Source organism: Cyprinus carpio, chromosome A19 (assembly GCF_018340385.1).
Source record: "Cyprinus carpio isolate SPL01 chromosome A19, ASM1834038v1, whole genome shotgun sequence".
In the NCBI taxonomy this organism is placed as follows: Eukaryota; Metazoa; Chordata; class Actinopteri; order Cypriniformes; family Cyprinidae; genus Cyprinus; species Cyprinus carpio.
The window spans coordinates 633,146-651,961 of record NC_056590.1 but is presented as its reverse complement, the minus strand read 5'-3'; the positions used below and the strand labels follow the sequence as shown (position 1 = coordinate 651,961).

Here is an 18,816-nt window from a genome sequence, read left to right as displayed (position 1 = left end):
TTGTTGTAAAGAGTGTGTGGGTATCAAGAGTATAAATGAAAGCCTGTCTCTAGTGTTTACTCTTCAATACTTTGCTTGTATTAAGTGCGTTGTTCTAAAAACGAGTAAAATATTATAACGTTACTGGAATAAGGAGGGTAACGTTAATTGTGCCTTTAGCACATCGAGACACAACGTTTGGCGAAATGGGTTCATATTTAGTAAACTCTCAGGAAGCAATAACTAGAATAAGATGTTATTTTTTTTATGGTTACAACACCTAATTAGAATATATCCTTTTTTTTTTTTCTTTTTTTTTTTTTGTCGTTTGCAATACGTCTGGGGCTAGTATGCTTCGCTATACGGAAGTGAGCTTCTACCGGAAATACGTGCGTGTAGTCCGTTTCATCATCAGCGCGACTGTACTCCATTTCCCACAATGCATTGCGCGCGGTCACCATGCGTGATGTCGCTGTGCTCGGGGTCTCTGAATGACAGAAAGGACGTGAATAAACGCGTGTGTGTGTTTTAGGGAGATCACATCACTCCTGTATGTAGCTGTGCACATGTCTCGTGGTGCTTTGTGTGTTTAGACACAGGACGGGCTCAACTTTGATCAGTTTAGCAGGTCAGTCAGTAGACATCCTTTAGCAAAGCTAGCTGACTCCATTTTTTGGTGACTACCATAACACTCCACAAGTAAACATTTTAAAGACGATTGTTTTAGGAGGTCGGTCTGTGATTTCTCCCCCGTAAAGCTTCTTTGTAAACGTGACTGAGCATGTGCAGCTGATTTATTTGATTGTTTTTTTCTTCTGCACTGTTTTCAGCTGCTGAACCGATGAGATATTGAAGGTAGGAATAATAATTCACGTCAGCTGATATATGATACACAGGATTTATTATAGATCTACAGGTTTTGCCTGTTGTCAACCAAAGAATAAGTGAAATCACAAGCTTCAAATAAAATCAGGCTTTTAACACATTGTAATGGGCAGTAGAAATATCTTTAGTGCGCTTGAAAACTGTTAAATCAATATTAATATACATTATAAATGTGCTTCTAATATCAGTATGGTACCAATAATTTAGAGTTACCGCTATTTTGATTATTCCTTTATTATTAACAACAAATTATCAGATCCTGTAACAGTTTGAGTGAAATTAGAATTGAAACTCTACAGAATTCACAATTGTAAGTCTTCAGTGCCAGCAGCACTCGAGCTAACATGAACTATTACTCTTGAAAGTTAAATTTATATTAAATTTCTCTATCATAATATAAACTGATTCAAAGAGCATTTTGAGCTTCAATAGAATTATTAAATTTTTTCTAGAAATAGTGCAATTTATTTCATATAATGTTGTTTCTCCTTTTTTAAAAATACTTTCATCAAATATAAATAATGTGTATTATAGTGTTCTTTTTTTAACTGTTTTTAAATTCCTTAAAACATTTTTGGGTTTAAATATCATAATAATAAAAACGATAAATTAAATAGTCTCAGTGTGGTCTTATACTACTGACATCTGCTTATATCTGAGAGGGTTTTCTTCACTGTCGTGCATGATCTTGTCGTCTTTACTTTGCTCTCACAGTCAGGTCTCTGTCAGACTGTGGTCTTGTTTCTCTGCTGGCAGACCGGTGGGAGCAGAAGCTAGTTTGGGATGCAGCGGTTAGTGTGTGCGAGAGTCTTCCGGCAGACTGCTGTCCTGCTGCAGACCAGTCCTCCGTCCCGCAGCCGTCCCGCACAGATGCTGGCTCCCGCGGCCCACAGCTGCTGGAAACGCCTGAGCTCCAGCCCGCGATGGTTTTGCTCCCAGAGAAACACCGGCAGAGATCATCCGGGAAACCCTGCTCCGGCGCAGGAGGATCCGGACCCTCTGCAGGACAAATCCATTGGCCTCATTCAGAGATTCAAGAAAACCTTTAAGCAGTACGGCAAGGTCGTGATCCCTGTGCACCTGCTGACCTCTACAGTGTGGTTCGGCACTTTTTACTACGCTGCAATGAAGTAAGTAGACGATGGATCACAACTGTGTCAATTTAAATCAAAATAATAATTGTCATTCGAAGACCACTGAGTGAATCATGTTGTGATGAATGCTATCGGTTATTTAAGTAAGGGATAAAGTACATCCAGCCGTTTGTTATCGCAGAATAACCCTCGACAGGGTGATACAAGACCCCGACCCGAAGTGGCTACTTGCCACATATGTACATAATAAGACCCAAAATATGTGATTTTAGTGAAATATTTGAACACAAGCTTCCGTGAAGACTGCAGTAGCTAACAAGCGGCAAGTTCAAACTAGACGGACATTTAAGAGTTACGGTAGACAACATTTCACCACATAAATAATCAAGGCGATAGAAGATATTGATTTAAGACGAAAATGTTTTAAAGGGGTCATATGATGCGATTTCAAGTTTTCCTTTCTCTTTGGAGTGTTACAAGCTCTTGGTGCATAAAGAAGATCTGTAAAGTTGCAAAGAATAAAGTCTCAACTCCAAAGAGATATTCTTTATCAGAGTTAAGGGTCAACCACACCCCCCTAAAACGGCTCGTTTAAACACGCCCCCACATGTCTACATCACTATGTGGGAAGATTTGCGTAACGCCGCCCAAATGTTCAAGCAAAAAAAAAAGAAGGCGTAGCTTTTATTCTCTCTGTTGCCGCTGCTGCCATGTTGTGGAGTCGTGTTTTGTCGTGAAAGCAAAACTTCTTTGTTTGGTCTTCCAAAAGAGGACACGACTAGAAATCAGTGGTTAAGTTGTATTTCAACACTGTTCAAGAACAGTTCAACCCAAATATTCAGATGTGTGCTGTGCATTTTATGGAGGATGAGGACTGTTTCCTGAACCAGTAGCCTGCAATGCGTCTGTGGCACAACGGCTGTTTCTATAAAGTTGGGCAGTTCAGACTTTGCAAGGACAGTGTGGTGCTTCTGACTCATGCAGCATGTAGATACGTTTTTTATATTTAAATAATTTGCCACTGATGATTCAAACGCCAGTTTTGCGCGGTACAGTGTTGTTTCTCAGATCACAAATGCAGACAAATGGTTTTATGTTTACGCAGCGTGATACGCAACGCCTAAAAACACAGTATAAGTCATTATAATCAGTAATTATGTCCCCACTGGATGCAACAAATGTCTCGTTTGTAATGGGTTTTATTGGTTTTGTCTCGTCTAGTGATGTCCGGATCGCGAACAAATCTTTCTATCTAACCGGATCTTCTTAGTGAACTGGTCAAACCAGTTCTCCAAATCTATCTGAATCGTTTGAAACGGTTCGCGTCTCCAGTACGCACTAAACCACAAGTTACTTAATTTATTCAGTTTATAAACGTGCCTGATGTGAAATAAACCAATATCCCGAGTTATTCAGTTACTCCTAACAGTACATTGACTGAACTGCTAAAAGAAAGTGATGATGGGATGTGCACGAGCAGAGCAGCTGGACTGAGTCTCGTCCTGCTGGGAGACGGCATCATAATATGGTAAGGGGCGTAACATTTCCGTCACACGCTTGAGGTATTCAGCCAATCACAACGCACTGGATAGCTGGCCAATCAGAGCACACCTCGCTTTTTCAGAACAATTAGCTTTGTAAAAATCAACGTGTTTCAGAAAGACGGAGCATAGAGGAGAAACATTAATGTACATTATATGGAAAATAATGTGTTTTTTGAACCTTAAACCGCATAAACACATTGCATTACATCAAATACACAAAATAATGTTATTTTTAGCAGCATCATATGACCCCTTTAAAATCTTACCAGTTTGTTAGTTATCTTATTGTTATATTTATATTGTTAGTTTTTTTTTTTTTTTAGTTTTAGCTGGAGGCAAAACATAAGTAAGAACTCATAGCAGGCGCGCTAAAAGTTTGAGGTTTTGACTTTAAAATGTCGTCCTTGATGTGTTTTTTTGGCTGCCAGAATAGAAGGAACAGCACTTTTGGTTCAAAACTAAAGTTTCACCGGATCCCGGCCGACATTCCTTCACGGAAATCAAGAAGACAATTGTGGTTGAATGCAATACGGCGTACAGACTAGATAGAGACGATCATAAATAATGCTCGTGCTTGCAGTGCACACTTCATATTAGGTAAAATAATCTATGCATATGTACTGGTGTGTTGGTTTTATCTAGTACAAATCAGCAAATTATGTTTTATAGGTGAAAAGTCGCCAACCTTCAGCGCACTAGCTAGCTTAAATGTTAAACAAACATACAGCGACAGATGTGTGTGCCATCCTTTTGAATGGTCTCTTAAAATAATCCACATTGCTAATCATAGTTAGCCCCCAGCGATAGGTTTACATTAGACAATAAGCCTGACAAAATTCCCCAAACACCCGAAAGTAATTCATATGTTGTCTAGGAAATATCCAAACCTGGTTAAAATGTTTCCAATGAGAACAAGATACAAGAACTACACCTGGTGAGCTGAAAATAAATAAATAAATAAATTAGGCTACTGTAATGTTATCCACGTCGTCATTATATTTTGGTCAGATAACCAGTTTGGTCGTGAACTGAGTGATCAACTGAATTAATTGATAAATGTATGCTAACTCCCACTTTTTTTTTATTCTTTTTTTTTGTCACGGTCCTGCCAGAGTCAGTGACTGTACATATTCGGACAGTTCCGAACCTTCTTCTGCATCCATGTTTAATAAATCTCTCCTAAAACGTGCTAGTTTACGCTTGTCAACATTGCGTCCGCGCCTCTTTTTGCCTCCAGCTAAGCCCCGCCCACCCGGAGACTTTGCAATGTTTACAAACTTTTAAGGGGTCTATAAACCATTACAGCGTACAAAACAATCATCACAAAATGGCAGGAAGCTGCTTTTTGATGAAACAAGAGAGCGAGTCCGGGATACCAGGATGACATAATTAAATAATTGAACACATAATATTGAATTGAGTTTTCATATTTTATTAACTAACCAAACACAAAGCTTCCATGGAGAAAAACTTTCCTAGAAAGAGTGTAGCGCTCAACCAGGATGACCCTGTGTTAACAGCTGGTTGTTATCAAAGGATAAGAAACCTTGGAATGTCGCGACTGACCAATCAGAATTAAGTATTCCACATAGCCGTGTAATAACAACTGATAATAATTAGCGCTTGGAAAATAAATCGATGCAATGAATCGATTCTAAAATTTTCAGAATGCATCGCGATTCTTTCTCAAGCCGATTCTGAGTGTAGTTTTGAGCAGCAGATGGCACTGCATGCTTTAGAAACAGCCATACTGTGCTCGTTTCCTAATCCTTACACACACTTGAACCTAAAATAATCATTCATAAAATTAGAAAACATAGAAGCGAAGCATCCCACAACTAGGACGTTCACTTCATTAATCTTGTGTCATAAAAGCATTCTGAGCCGAGGTGAAATTACAGATTCAGCCGAACGCACAAGTGCTCTTCTTTATGAGAACTTGAGTGTGTGGATAAAAGCTAGAGTTGAGCGCAATCTGCTGTTAAAATCAATGCTCAGAATCGATTCCAGAGAGAATCACATTTATCGTGTTTATCGTGCCACAATTTTGTGGTTATCGATATGGCTATAAAATTTATAAAATTTTTAGTTCCAAATAAAAAAAAATATTACAAATACTTAATAAAAACAATATTATTATAATACATTATACCAAGGGTCGCAACATTTTCGGCATGACATAACATCTAAAATTTGTCTGGTTAACCACAGTGACAACAACCATCAACCCCCATATAATTATATGAATTAAAAAAAAAAAAAAATAGGCCTACTTGATTTTCATGCTAATTAGGCTGTGACTGTGGCAGATTTTAACCACCGCGCGGTGGTAATGGACCAACTACCCGCCGGTGGCACGGTTGTGATAACATATAATTAATATTAATTATATAATTTATTTTATATATATAGATATACTATATATATATATATATATAGGTATGTATGTGTATGTGTAATATTTGAAACAAAAATAATAGTAAATGAGGCTCAATCATCTAACAAACGTGCATGTTTATTTTAGCACTTCCATCAGTGAATAGCCTATGCAGCCTGCAAAACACTAAAATAAATATCAAGAAATAATAGTTAAACAAGAAAAGTAGCCTACATAAGAAAGTTAAATGCACCCTGTCTACAGGACGCGAGTTGCGCGACACGACAAAATAACTTACTATATAACTCATTATACTCATTAACAGTCAGTGATGCTACATTGTATGTGGCATGACACATAGCAAATCCCCGACAGTAAACTGCCTCATCCTATTTATGAGGTACTGACACAGAGTTCAAATGTCCTGTGTAGACACTAGACAAACCTGTTGCGACGCGGTGTCGCTTCCGTGTAGACACGGTTCACTGAAAAAAGCCTCCTTCATTTGGGAAGGTGCGCGTGCAGTCAGCAGAGGTTCACGAAGCGGAGCCAGGCCAAAGTATAAATCCCACTTTAAGCGGGCACATTAACTCCTCGTCTGCACGCACTCTCTTTGAACTAGGAATCGTGGCCCATTTCTTGTTAACATCTTTCATTTATCGCTGTCTTGTTCCTATTTGGCCAGTTTGGAGAAAGTCTCACCAAACCTGACCAGCCAGGCGTTTGTGATCACGGGAACTTGAAGACACTTGTACAAACACGGAAGGGTGACATGAATGGAGATAGCACCAGAACGGCAATGTATTATTTGGTTTCCTAACACGGTCCATCGCCCAACACAAAATCAATTAGCTGAATGCATAAACTGTAGTTTCCTGCGCTCAAACCTGCCAATCTAAAGCAAATGCTGTGTATGGTGTTTGATGTAATTTGTAAATTACCATAGACTTATAGTCTTAATAAAACAATTTTCAGCTATTACTGTTATTACACTTGTATATAAAGCAAGTGTGCGTAGAGTGTGTGACGTCAAGTGTACTAACGCCGGTGGCAGTAGACAACGGCGACCATCACAGCCCTAATGCAAATAGTTTCTGAGGATTTTACTTTTCAAAAGTTTCTTGAATAACAGATGTGACCATTACTGAACACCACTGTATATATATGTGTGTGTGTGTGTGTATGTGTGACAAGGCCAATGCTTTCGGCAGCCGTTCAAAATCACCATTCTACATCCAAGAATGTGCTGCTGATGCCGCACATACACACCACTCACACACAGAAGATCTGAGATCGCGCTGAGCAAAAAAGAAACATTCAGAAGCTCATAAAACTTGTCATCGCTGCCATGCGACTTTTATTAATCAATACTGAATCGCTACATTGTATTTCTCAGCAACAAGGGGGGTAAATTGCTGTTTTTTTTAAAGAGCAGGTCATATGGGGGGTATTTTAAAGTGTCCCTAATATTGTAATTGGAGGTCCCCTACATCAGGTTTAAAAATGCATCTAAGGTCAGAAAACATTGTAAATTTTCTCAGAATATACATTTAATATTAGAGTCATTTGCCAATGATTAGGAAATGAATTTGCGTTTTCAAGCAAGTTTGCAGCAAGCCCTTCCCTTCCTCAAGCCTACTCTGCTCTGATTGGTCAGCTGGCCAAAGCTGTTGTGATTGGCACAGAGATGAAGTCCTTAAGCCAGTTAGCCAGCGCTACCATTGACAAAAGCACCTTTACATAAAACAATAATTAGTCAATCCGTTCTTATAATGGACATAAAATACAAAAACACTTTATGCAAGCGAATCGTGCCCACAGCTAAAGTTTAGCTGCTAAACTGTGAACACTAGGTGGATACGTTAGCCGAGTGCTAATGTGACTAACTGATGAAACAATACAGTTTGTAAACCAAAAGATGTCTTACTGTAATGTTTTGAAAAACCACAGACAAAAGACGCTTGGGCTTAACTTTTAATCAGAACGCAGAACAGGTGTATCACAGGAGCACCAGCCGAAATCACTCATCTCTCTCCCGCATTAAACCCTGTAACTGCCAGTGCAGCACCAATAAACAGCAGTTTCACCTCAATTATTATAAAGTCTGTGTGCTACACTACATTCTTTATTATTAAACAAAGTAATTAGAACAACGTCAGTCTACAATAATCGACCATATTCTTAGGTTCACTGCGAATTTTTAGAACTACTTCAGTAAGACAGTAATATCGTGCTTTACCTGGAAACCTAAAGCTGCACTTTCTTAGGTTCACTGCATTGGCACAAAAAAATTATATTTTGAGCACTCATTGAAAAATGTACACACAAAACGTATCAATCGTAACTACTTACAGGTTGTGGTTCGAAGAGCTTGTTAGTCCAAATTAAGAAAGATTAGAAGCCAACGAAGATAAAAGCCCAGATTAGAGAATCACTTCTTGATAAAATGACAAAGCACACAACAAAAGGCTCGAATTGTATTTCTGTGTGTATCCTTGAACACCGCGTATTCTCAACATGATGTAAACGCACTAATAGCAAAAGTGTTTTTGGGCACGGTCAGACTCTGTTCTGCGGGCAGTGGGGATTATGCAAATGTGTTACCCATGAACGTATACGCGGTAACAGGCAAAAGATTTGAAAATGTAAACGACTCGTAAAGGCGACTCTGAGTTCGACCTCTCTCTTTTGAGGGACAATATCTTTATTTATCATGCACTTTTTTGATTAACAACATTTGCAGATTTTTCATTAAAAACGGATCATTTAAGATAGCACCAAACATTATAACACTGCAAAAGAGAGATTTTTCAAAAACCCATATGACCTGCTCTTTAAGTAACTAAACTCAGATTAGCCCTGTTTGTAGAGAGAGCCACAGACGCAGACAACATTACACATCTTTCTCTCTCATCTTTTTTTCTCTCTCTCTCTCTTTCTCTCTCTCTCATCTCTCTCTCTCTCTCGTCTTCTCCTCTCTCCTCGCTCTCAGCTCTTTCTCTCTAAAAGTGGCAATATTTGAGAAAAACAAATTGAATAGTTTGCTACACTGGATATAGCTGTTGGTTATTTAACATTTCTATCATAAAACGTAGCGTTAATAGACTTATTAAATGATTTGCAGCTTCACCTTACCTTGCCCTCTTTAACGTTAAACTGACGCTTCACACTCTGCTTCTGTCAACAGTAAACCCCGCCTACTTTGATTTGATTGGCCATCTCAGTCATTGACATTGATAAGCGCTGTTAGACCACAGAGGCTTTGATCTGAAGCGCCTGGTATGTGCAGCGTTCGCGTGTGCATCCGTGACTAGCGCAAGTTCATTCTCACACTTTAATAGTATTTATCACCCTAGCTCCTGTATAACAGGCTGTGTGACTTTAAAATTAAATTAAATTAAATTAATTTATGCATTTAGCAGATGCTTTTATCCAAAGTGACTTACAGTGCAGTCAGGCTATCAATTTTACCTATCATATGTTCCCCGGGGATCATCGAACCCCCAACCTTGCGCTTGTTAACGCAATGCTCTACCACTTGAGCTACAGGAGCCACTTTAAGAAGTTATTACCTCAAAATGTATGTCAGTATGCAGAGTTTTCCCTATTGCTGCGCGTGCCAGCGATAATCCCTCTGCGTCCCACTGTTGGGCACGCGTGCCGTAGGTTGACGACCACTGCACTATGCTATTATATTGATAATATACTGTTGTAATAATTTACTGTAAATTCAAATGTATTTCAAAATATTTAAGAAAAATAATACAATATTATTGCAATTATTATATATTAATATATTTTATATTTAATCCAAATAAGAAAAAAGTATAATAAAATTAATCTGAGTTTACCCTTTGCAGATTTGCTGAATTTAAATCAACACTTTTTTTGCACATATTTATCTGCTTCTTATATCAGCCTGACTGATGCAGTATATGATCGGTCTGTTACTGAAGATTTTCAGACTGGTTGATTAAAGTAAAAGAAATACAAAACTAAATAAATAAAATGCCAATGTCCTATGAGACAGCGCAACATAAAGTTGTAGGTTCTGACAAAAACAAACCAATGAATAAGGGCTAGCTGTGAGATTTTGTAGGAGATTCGTGTTTGATCTGTTAAGCAGGTGTGTGTTTGGGGGGGGGGGTGGTTGTAGGGTACAGGTACTAGGTAATTTTCTTTTTGCTCAGTCATTGTATGTGTATTGGTTGGTATCTGTGGCGCGGTGGTAATTGAGGTGAAATGACACACTGGGAACAAATGTTTTACTCTGCATTACTAATCTGGCTGAATGGGGTCACCATTGTCTAGACGTTTGAGAAATGTGGGAGGTGGTAAATGGATGCTTGAGAATTGGCTGTTTCACTCAGCATGAGCTCACTCTGCAGAGAAGACAAGACCAGAGTATATCAGTTTTGTCTTCACAGCCTTTAGTAGTATTCATGGACTTTTTGTTTCTATTCCCTTGCTTTGCAATGTTTAGTTTCTGTTTTCTTTGTTTCCATTACTCATTTGTTATGGGGCCAAAATTTATCGATTTTTTACTTTTATGCCAAAAATCATCTAGGATATTCAGTAAAGATCATGTTTCCATGAAGATATTTTGTAAATTTCCTAACGTAAATATAGATCAAAACTTAATTTTTTGATTAGTAATATGGATTGTTAGATTCATTTGGACATCTTTAAAGGTGATTTTCTCTCAGTATTTTGATTTTTATTGCACCCTCAGATTCCAGATTTTTCAAATAGTTTGTATCTCACCCAAATATTGTCCATGTTCCTAATAAACCATACATCAATGGAAAGTTTATTTATTCAGGCATTTAGATGATGTATAATCTCAATTTAGAAAAATTGACACTTAAGACCTGTTTTGTGGTCGCAGGGTCACATATTACAGATGCCCATTTTGATTCTTAAAATAGTATTACATTTCAGTAGATTTTTCAATTGTTTTTGAAAACAAGAGTGTGTATATTATACTTATATATATATATATAAATATATATATATCTAGATATATATATTATATATATATATATACTATATAATTATACGACCCAGGTGCATCTCAATAAATTTAGGAATGTCTTTGGAAAAGTTTGAAATTTACTTATTTCAGTAATTCAACTCAAATTGTGAAACTCGTGTCGGTTAAATAAATTTCAATGCACACGACGGAAGTCGTTTCAGTCTTTGGTTCTTTCATTGGTTATGATATTTGCTCACTTTAACAAAAACCCACTCGTAATTCACCTCAACATCTGCAACAAATTGTATAAATATGTGTGACACTGCCAATCCGGGAATCAACTCAAAACACCTAGCAAAGGTTTCCGGTTCTGCGCCTTCAAATGGTCCTCCGTCAGTTTGGTTCATCTAGACTGATACACAATCATAGGGGGAAGACTGCTGCTGATCTGACGAGTTGGTCCAGAAGGACAATCATTGACCACCCTTCACAAAGGACGGTAAGCCACAAACATTCATCGCCAAAGAGGGCTGGCTGTTCACAGAGTGGCTGTATCCCAAGCATGTTAACAGAAAGTTGAGTGGAAGGAAAAAGTGTGGAAGAAAAGATGCACAAGCAACCGAGAGAATCATAGCCTTATGAGGTTTGTCAGGCAAAAATCAATTCAAGAATTTGAGTGAACTTCACAAGGACTGGACTGAGGCTGGGGTCAAGGCATCAAGAGCCACCACCACACAGACGTGTAAAAGGACATTTGGCTACAGTTGTCGGTATTCCTCTTGTTAAGCTACTCCTGAACCACAGACAACGTCAGAAGTGTCTTACCTGGGAACTAAGAGAAGAAGAACTGGGACTGTGCCCAGTGGCCCAAAGTCCTCTTTTCAGATGAGAGCAAGTTTTGTATTTCATTTGGAAACCAAGGTCCTAGAGTCTGGAGGAAAGGTGGAGAGAAGCTTATAGCCCAAGTTGCATGAAGTCCAGTGTTAAGTTTTCCACAGTCTGTGAAGATTTGGGGTGCAATGGCATCTGATGGTGTTGGTCCATTTGTGTTTTTTGACACAAACCAAAGTGACTGCATCCGTTTTCCAAGAAATTTTGGAGCGCTTCATGCTTCCTTCTGCTGACAAAGCTTTTTGCACTGGTGTGCTTGACTGGCCAGCAAACTCACCAGACCTGAACCCCAGAGAGAATCAAGAGGAAAATTGAGAAACAAGAGACCAAAAATGCAGATGAGCTGCGAGGCCACTGTCAGAGTATTGAGTAAATAAACATATTTTTTCCAGAAGGCCATAATTCACTAAAAATGTTTTTTTTTTATTGGTCTTATGAAGTATTCTAATTTGTTGAGATGAGTGAATTGGTGGGGTTTTGTTAAATGTGAGCCGAAATCATCACAATTAAAAGAACCAAAGACTTTAACTACTTCAGTCTGTGTGCACTGAATTTATTTAATACACGAGTTTCACAATTTGAGTTGAATTACTGAAATAAATGAACTTTTCCAAGACATTATAATTTATTGAGATGCACCTGTGTGTGTGTGTGTGTGTGTAAGACGGTATATATATATTATATATATATCTATATAATATTATATATATTAATATATATATATACACCACATACCATACACATCCACATATACATATACATACACATACAGTACAGGTCAAAAAGTTTGGAAACGATTACTATTTTTAATGTTTTTGAAAGAGATCTCTTCTGCTCATCAAGCCTGCATTTATTTGATCAAAAATACAGAAAAAAAACAGTAATATTGTGAAATATTATTACAACTTAAAATAATAGTTTTTTATTTGAATATACTTTAAAAAAATAATTTATTCCTGTGATGCAAAGCTGAATTTTCAGCATCATTACTCAGCCTTCAGTGTCACATGTAACATCCAGTCTATCACATGATTCATTTAGAAATCATTCTAATATTCTGATTTAGTATGAGGTGTTTGGAAACATTTCTGCTGTCTAATATATTTGATGAATAAAAAGGTTTAAAAAGAACTGCATTTATACAATTCAAAAAATAAAAAAATTCTAATAATATATATTCTAATACATATCTTTTCTTTACTATCAGACTTTTTAATCAATTTAACACAGCCTTGCTGAATAAAAGTATTGATTTTATTTTAAAAAAAAAAAAAATGATTTTAAAAAAATGACTGACCAACCCAAATTACTGACCAGTAGTGTATTGTTATTTACAATAATTTATATTTTAAAACATATATATATTTTTTTCTTTTTTTTTCTTTTTAATTCATCAAAGTATCCTAAAAAGGTATCACATGTTCGGAAAAAATATTTAAGCAGCAGAACTGTTTTCCAACTTTGATAATGAATCATCATATTAGAATGATTTCTAAAGGATCATGTGATAATGATCCTAAAAATTCAGCTTTGCATCACAGAAATAAATGATAATTTAAAGTATAATAAATTTAAAAACAATTATTTTAAATTGTAATATTATATATCACAAATATTACATTTTTCTGCTGTATTTTTAATCAATAAATGCAGGCTTGATGAGCAGAAGAAACTTTCTTTCAAAAACCTTAAAATAGTAATGTTTCCAAACTTTTGACCTGTAAACTGTATGTGTATAGTGCTTGTAGTTATGGGTGTGAATTTGAATTTGATTTGGATTTTGCTTTTAATTTAAATTTTTCAATTTGGCTATGGAAGTACTATTTTTGTTTTTGGTTATGTATTTATACTACTGATTTTTTTTTTTTTTTTTTTTGTATGTATACAGACCACACACACACCACACACATATATATATATTATTATATACTCATTTCGAGCCTTACAATTACTAAATTGGAAAATAAATATAACCTAAACTAAACTAAAATGGAAATAAAAATAAATTAAACCTAAATAGTAAATATGTAGGAAAAAGTAATAATAACAATGACAAAAAACAAAAGTTTACAATGTAAATACAAACGCTCAAAAAATTCTAAAATAATTACAAATGATAAAGACCTATAATAGTATAAATAATACTAACAAAATACACTGCTCAGTAACCAAAGTTGCAGAAATTACTAACCAAATCACTGCTACTTATTATTTATTATTATTATTATTGCTATTATATTTGTATATACAAGTGGAAGTCAATGGCCACCAAAAGTTGTTTACCCAACATGTGAATAAATAAACAACGTAATGTTCATATATGAATAACTGCCCCTTAAGAAAAGTGAAGGCTTTTATGTGAAAGTCTCTTTCTGTGCTTATTGTCTTGTTTTGGTCTGCAGAGGAGTGATTTTGGTACCCTTTCTGGAGTATGTTGGGTTTCCTGACAAGGTGGTGAAACTCCTGGAGAATTCCCAGAGCGGCTACGCACTGACCGCTTATGCCATGTATAAGTGGGTGAACTGCTTTGTGTTTTAGTGAATTAATTCTATAAAATATTGACTAATGTGTTCATTTTCCTGATTTACAAATGAGAAAAAAATAAACTTCTATAGAAATTAAATTTAGTGATTTACTGTAGGTTCAGTTTTCCAAAAGAATTTGCAAGAAATTGAATAAATAAATAGAGACAGCATCTACACAGCAGCTCATCTCAAATCATTTCATTACAATGTCATTGACATTTTGAAGTGTAAAGAACATTTTAATAATCATGAACGACTCTTTTGTGCAATGGGAATGTCCATGAATGTTAAAGTTCTTCATGGAACCATAGATTTCAATAAAGAAGCTTTATTTGTACGAGTGTGACATTGGTTCAATGTTCTCTGCTCTCCTGAAGATCGCCACACCTGCGCGCTACACGGTGACTCTCGGAGGAACGTCGCTGTCCGTGAAGTACCTGAGGAAGCACGGAATACATGTGTCCACCCCTCCACCCGTGAAGGAATACCTGCAGGAGAAGATGGAGGAGACCAAAGAGCATGGAATCTCTGGGAAAATGGAGGAGACCAAGGATCGTATATCCGGGAGGATGGAGGAAACCAAAGACAAGTTCACAGAAAAACTTCAAGAAACCAAAGACAAAGTGTCTTTCCGAAAGAAAAAGGAATAGGTTTATAGACTTACTCCCCTCATAATTTCATGAAGATTCATATTATTTATTTTTTGTAATTATAATTAAATTTAATTAATTTATGTTAACAACATTTTTTTTCTTATGCATATATAAAGTAGTGTAATGTAGCCTGTAAGCTGCTACACTTACTGTTCACAAAATATGCTATACTATCACAAGTGAGATTATGGTTCATAAATTGAACATAGTTTCTAGATATAAAATATCACAGTCTGCTGAAAGCCGTTGGACTCTACTTGAAGTGTTTTTAACGGACGAGAGTGTGTTTTCTAAAGAGAACGGCAGGTGTAATGTGTCCAGTATCGTATATGTAATAATTAGTTGAGTTTACCACATAACACTGGCTCTTATTTAAATGAAGGGTTCTAAGCAGCACAGACTTGTCACATACGGTACTGAGAATAAAATCTTAAATTTATTGTAACTTGGTATTACGCAAAAGCTGAAATTGTACGTTAAGATGTAAACCAGCTTTATGTTGTTGTTTAAAATACTGAAAAAAACATTATACAGAAAAATTTACAAATAGTGCTGACATTCATTCTGCAAAATCAGCAACAGCCTTTGTGTCTTGTTTCCAATTCAGTACACTCCTGCCATATTCATGTTTTTCACTTATGCGAGCTCATCTTCAGCTGTCAATGTCTGTGGAGTGTCACATTTCTCAAGTCCTGTTTTTCCTTTAATTTTGCATAGTGACTAATGAAGGTTAATAATTGAACTGATTATCAGGCTGCCGACGCACTTGGGCTGTTTTGGGTCTGATGGGATTTTGAGGCCTTTTATTATCTGTTGACGGATCTTCCACTTGGCTGTCACCAATAACAATAAAAAAGATAATTATTTGAAATGTTTTGAAAGTTTTTTTTTTTTTTAATATGCATAGTGGATATGTTTCTTAAATGCAAGTTTTTGAAGTGTTTTGTTTTTATCTTGGCCTTATACTGACACTTTTCAGCGTAGATGCTCGAAGTTTATTAACTATTGCCATTTCATACCAGAGCTGTTTAATAATACTCAAATGGTTTTTAGATTCGGTTCGACTAAGCACAACATAATGACAAACACAAAGCACAAAAAACTCATTCTCTGGTTCTTTTCCTCAACTTTAATTGCTCTCTCTAGCCATTTGATGACAGCGAAAGAACAAGCGTGGAATCGTTTCATGAGGGACTACACAGTATCTTTTTTTGCCTTGTATTTATTTATTTTATTTTATATTTTTTCAGTTGGTTTTTAAGTCACCTTTTTCCTGTAAAAGTATTTGCAATAACAGACCTCAAACTGAAAACCGCTGAGGTCACAATTAAATAGAACAATAGAAATCAAATAAAAAGGCGTAAGGACAGCAGCGTTCCTCGCGCACTGAACTGTTTCTTCTTGTAAAAAACAACAACAAAAGAAAGTTTGTAGTCCACGATTGTAGTCCTGTGACGTGATCTCGCTCAATGCCAATGGAGAACGTTGATGTGGATTGGCGGGAAATTCCAGTTCCATGGAACGGGACGCTGAAGTCACTCACCCACACAAGTCTTCAGTCACGCGCTCTCCGCGGATCCGTGTTTCTGGAGAGGAGCCTCGGAATCACTGCTATGCAGAGGAAAATGACAACGTGAACATGCAGTAAGGATCAGCTATGGGCTGGATTTTCCTCATATTTGATGCTCTGTTATATACCACACAACTCAATTATGTGCATAAAAACAACAGAATGTTAACCGATAAAGCCTCACCCTGAGCTATTTGATATGAACCACGTGACTAAACCTTCTCCCGGTCGGAGAAAAGGCCGCGTGGGAGCCCAAAAGTCGACAATCCGTTCCATTCGTTGCAATGACGTTATTATTCTGCGTGGTTATTACACAACAGCTAGCAGTCCACAAAATCAACTTCAATAAATAAAATGACAAGCGCTGGCATTTATAATTCTTTCTCTGGAAGTTACAAAAGCAGCAGCTAGTTATCCTTTATATAGGCTAACTGCCTTATAATCAGAATATTTGTATCATCACATAACACATTTGCATTTACTGTATAGGAAAAAAAAAAATATATATATATATATATAAGAAGTCTTTTTGTATTTCTGTGACCCTACTGTAGCATTTCTCTTTACTCTGTTTTACAAAAAAAGACAAAGCACAATTGAAGGCATTCACAAAACTTGATGCCACCATGTTAAAGTTTTCTTTTTAATATTATCTATACATTTATATTACAGTATTAACAATGCTTTCTTGTGGTTTTCTACCCATTGGGTAGGATATGTGCATAATATATTCAAGTTATATACAGCACCGTACAAATAAACAGAGTCCGACTACTGAAAGAAGCACCATAGGAAGTGAGGCACAACAAAGGTGGGGACTTTTGAGTGCAAGTGGGTTTCTATGTCTGCTTAAACTTGACTGTTAGGCACCGAATATGCTCATGTAAATTGTAACATGCAAACCTCTCGGCTGCAAACGGAAAAAAATACATTTGGGTTCGTTTTCCTAGCACGACTATGACAGCGGAAATGCGCTAATGTTAACGAAGAAAACCAAAACAGAGCATGGACATCTATGTCTCGGTTGGTACGCAAATAGAAAGTAATAGGAAGCGGACATAGGCCTACATAACGAACGGACAACAGCAGCAGCGGTAACAGCGCATAGCAGCAGCAGCAGCAATACAGTACGAACTCAAACTGCGCGGTCAGAATGAGTGACGGGAAGCCAAGGTTTCAGAGTCAAAGCGGATGGGCGATAGGAGAGTCTTGCTATTTAAGGGGAAAAAAGATCATATAAAAGCCTATTTTAGTGGGGGGGAGTGGCGTTCCCTCCCACTTCGACTAAATGTCCTCTCTCAAACTGGTCACTTGAATAAATAGCTAGTTAATAAATAGGTTTTCTATGGGACTATCTAGGGAAGGCCAAAGAGTGATGGTTTACAAAGCTCAGGGGCGATGAAAAACACAATCTGCATGTCTGAAAGCATTCCAAATGTGTGCCACGTGATTGAATACGACTTCAAATGAAGAAAGAAAAAAGGGGGATGTACCTTGTTATGATTGGTACACGTTTCGTTTGAACTGATAAAAGAATAAATACTGATGACAAATAACAGATAGAAGTGTGTTCCTGTGCTGCCCTCGGCATAAAACGGCATTCCAGGAGAGATAAAATATGAGATCCATATACGATCGTGAACTAAAGTATAGTATGGATAACTGGAATAAACAATATGCATGCTTTTTTTTAGTGTGAAAACAAATTGAGATATGACACACTCATTCTGAAGGAGACAGGATGTGCGTAAGACTACAGTTCCCATGATTCCCTTGCACTTGGACCCCATGACAATGCTGAAGTGACGTAAGTTTAAAGTGCTACTCGACAGGATGAAAGTGGCGTGTGTGTCGTGACTTCCATCTGCAGATATCCATGCCAGTATCTCTCACTTGGTCGGCGGAAAAAGTGATCATGAATCTGAATGGCTTGTTAAACCCCCTCTTTTTTTAAAGTAAGTGCCATGATGCAGTTCAGGTGTGGAGATTTTAGGCTGGATAAGAGTTCTACATCTCCATTTCAGGAAAACGAGAAATGCGAAACGTGAAAATGAAGGGAAAAAAAATACCAGGAACCATGTGGATTGACGTATGAAAAGTAACTAAGGGTAGGCGTTTCTACTCTTTAAAGAATAAGTGCAACATAAAGACATTGTTGTTGTTGTTGTGAGTCACATCCCCAAGATTTAAGATTTTTTTTCATGGCACTCAATTTGGATTTTGATTAGTTGTGAACAGTTTTTGTGCACGAGTCCTGGAAATGCACAAACAAATAGAAAATTTCTCAATCCTATGACCTATGTGGTCTCTCACGCAAACAATC

The 18,816-nt window shown here is 36.9% G+C and overlaps 1 protein-coding gene across 5 annotated transcripts; it reads left to right on the top strand.

Moving 5' to 3' along the window:
- The first annotated feature begins 342 nt into the window (after positions 1-342).
- On the top strand, positions 343-14,957 carry LOC122148725 (uncharacterized protein C18orf19 homolog A-like). 5 transcript variants are annotated; one of them, XM_042775952.1, is made up of 5 exons: positions 343-607; positions 810-834; positions 1,621-1,994; positions 14,148-14,258; positions 14,647-14,957. In XM_042775952.1, the coding sequence occupies exons 3-5, from the start codon at positions 1,648-1,650 to the stop codon at positions 14,918-14,920; spliced, it is 732 nt and encodes a 243-aa protein (XP_042631886.1). In that variant the 5' UTR covers positions 343-607; positions 810-834; positions 1,621-1,647; the 3' UTR covers positions 14,921-14,957. The 5 variants fall into 5 exon arrangements, with proteins under 5 accessions (XP_042631886.1, XP_042631883.1, XP_042631887.1 ...); XM_042775949.1 differs by having other exon boundaries at positions 1,579-1,994; XM_042775953.1 differs by lacking the exon at positions 343-607 and adding an exon at positions 640-709 and having other exon boundaries at positions 1,579-1,994.
- The last annotated feature ends 3,859 nt before the right edge of the window (positions 14,958-18,816 follow it).

What these genes read in the sequence shown, in the direction of transcription:
- LOC122148725 (XM_042775952.1), top strand. Translation starts at nt 1,648, where the DNA reads ATGCAGCGGTTAGTGTGTGCGAGAGTCTTCCGGCAGACTGCTGTCCTG. An exon ending in TTTTACTACGCTGCAATGAA is followed by an intron (nt 1,995 to 14,147) that starts GTAAGTAGACGA and finishes TTTGGTCTGCAG; the next exon opens with AGGAGTGATTTTGGTACCCT. An exon ending in ACCGCTTATGCCATGTATAA is followed by an intron (nt 14,259 to 14,646) that starts GTGGGTGAACTG and finishes TGCTCTCCTGAA; the next exon opens with GATCGCCACACCTGCGCGCT.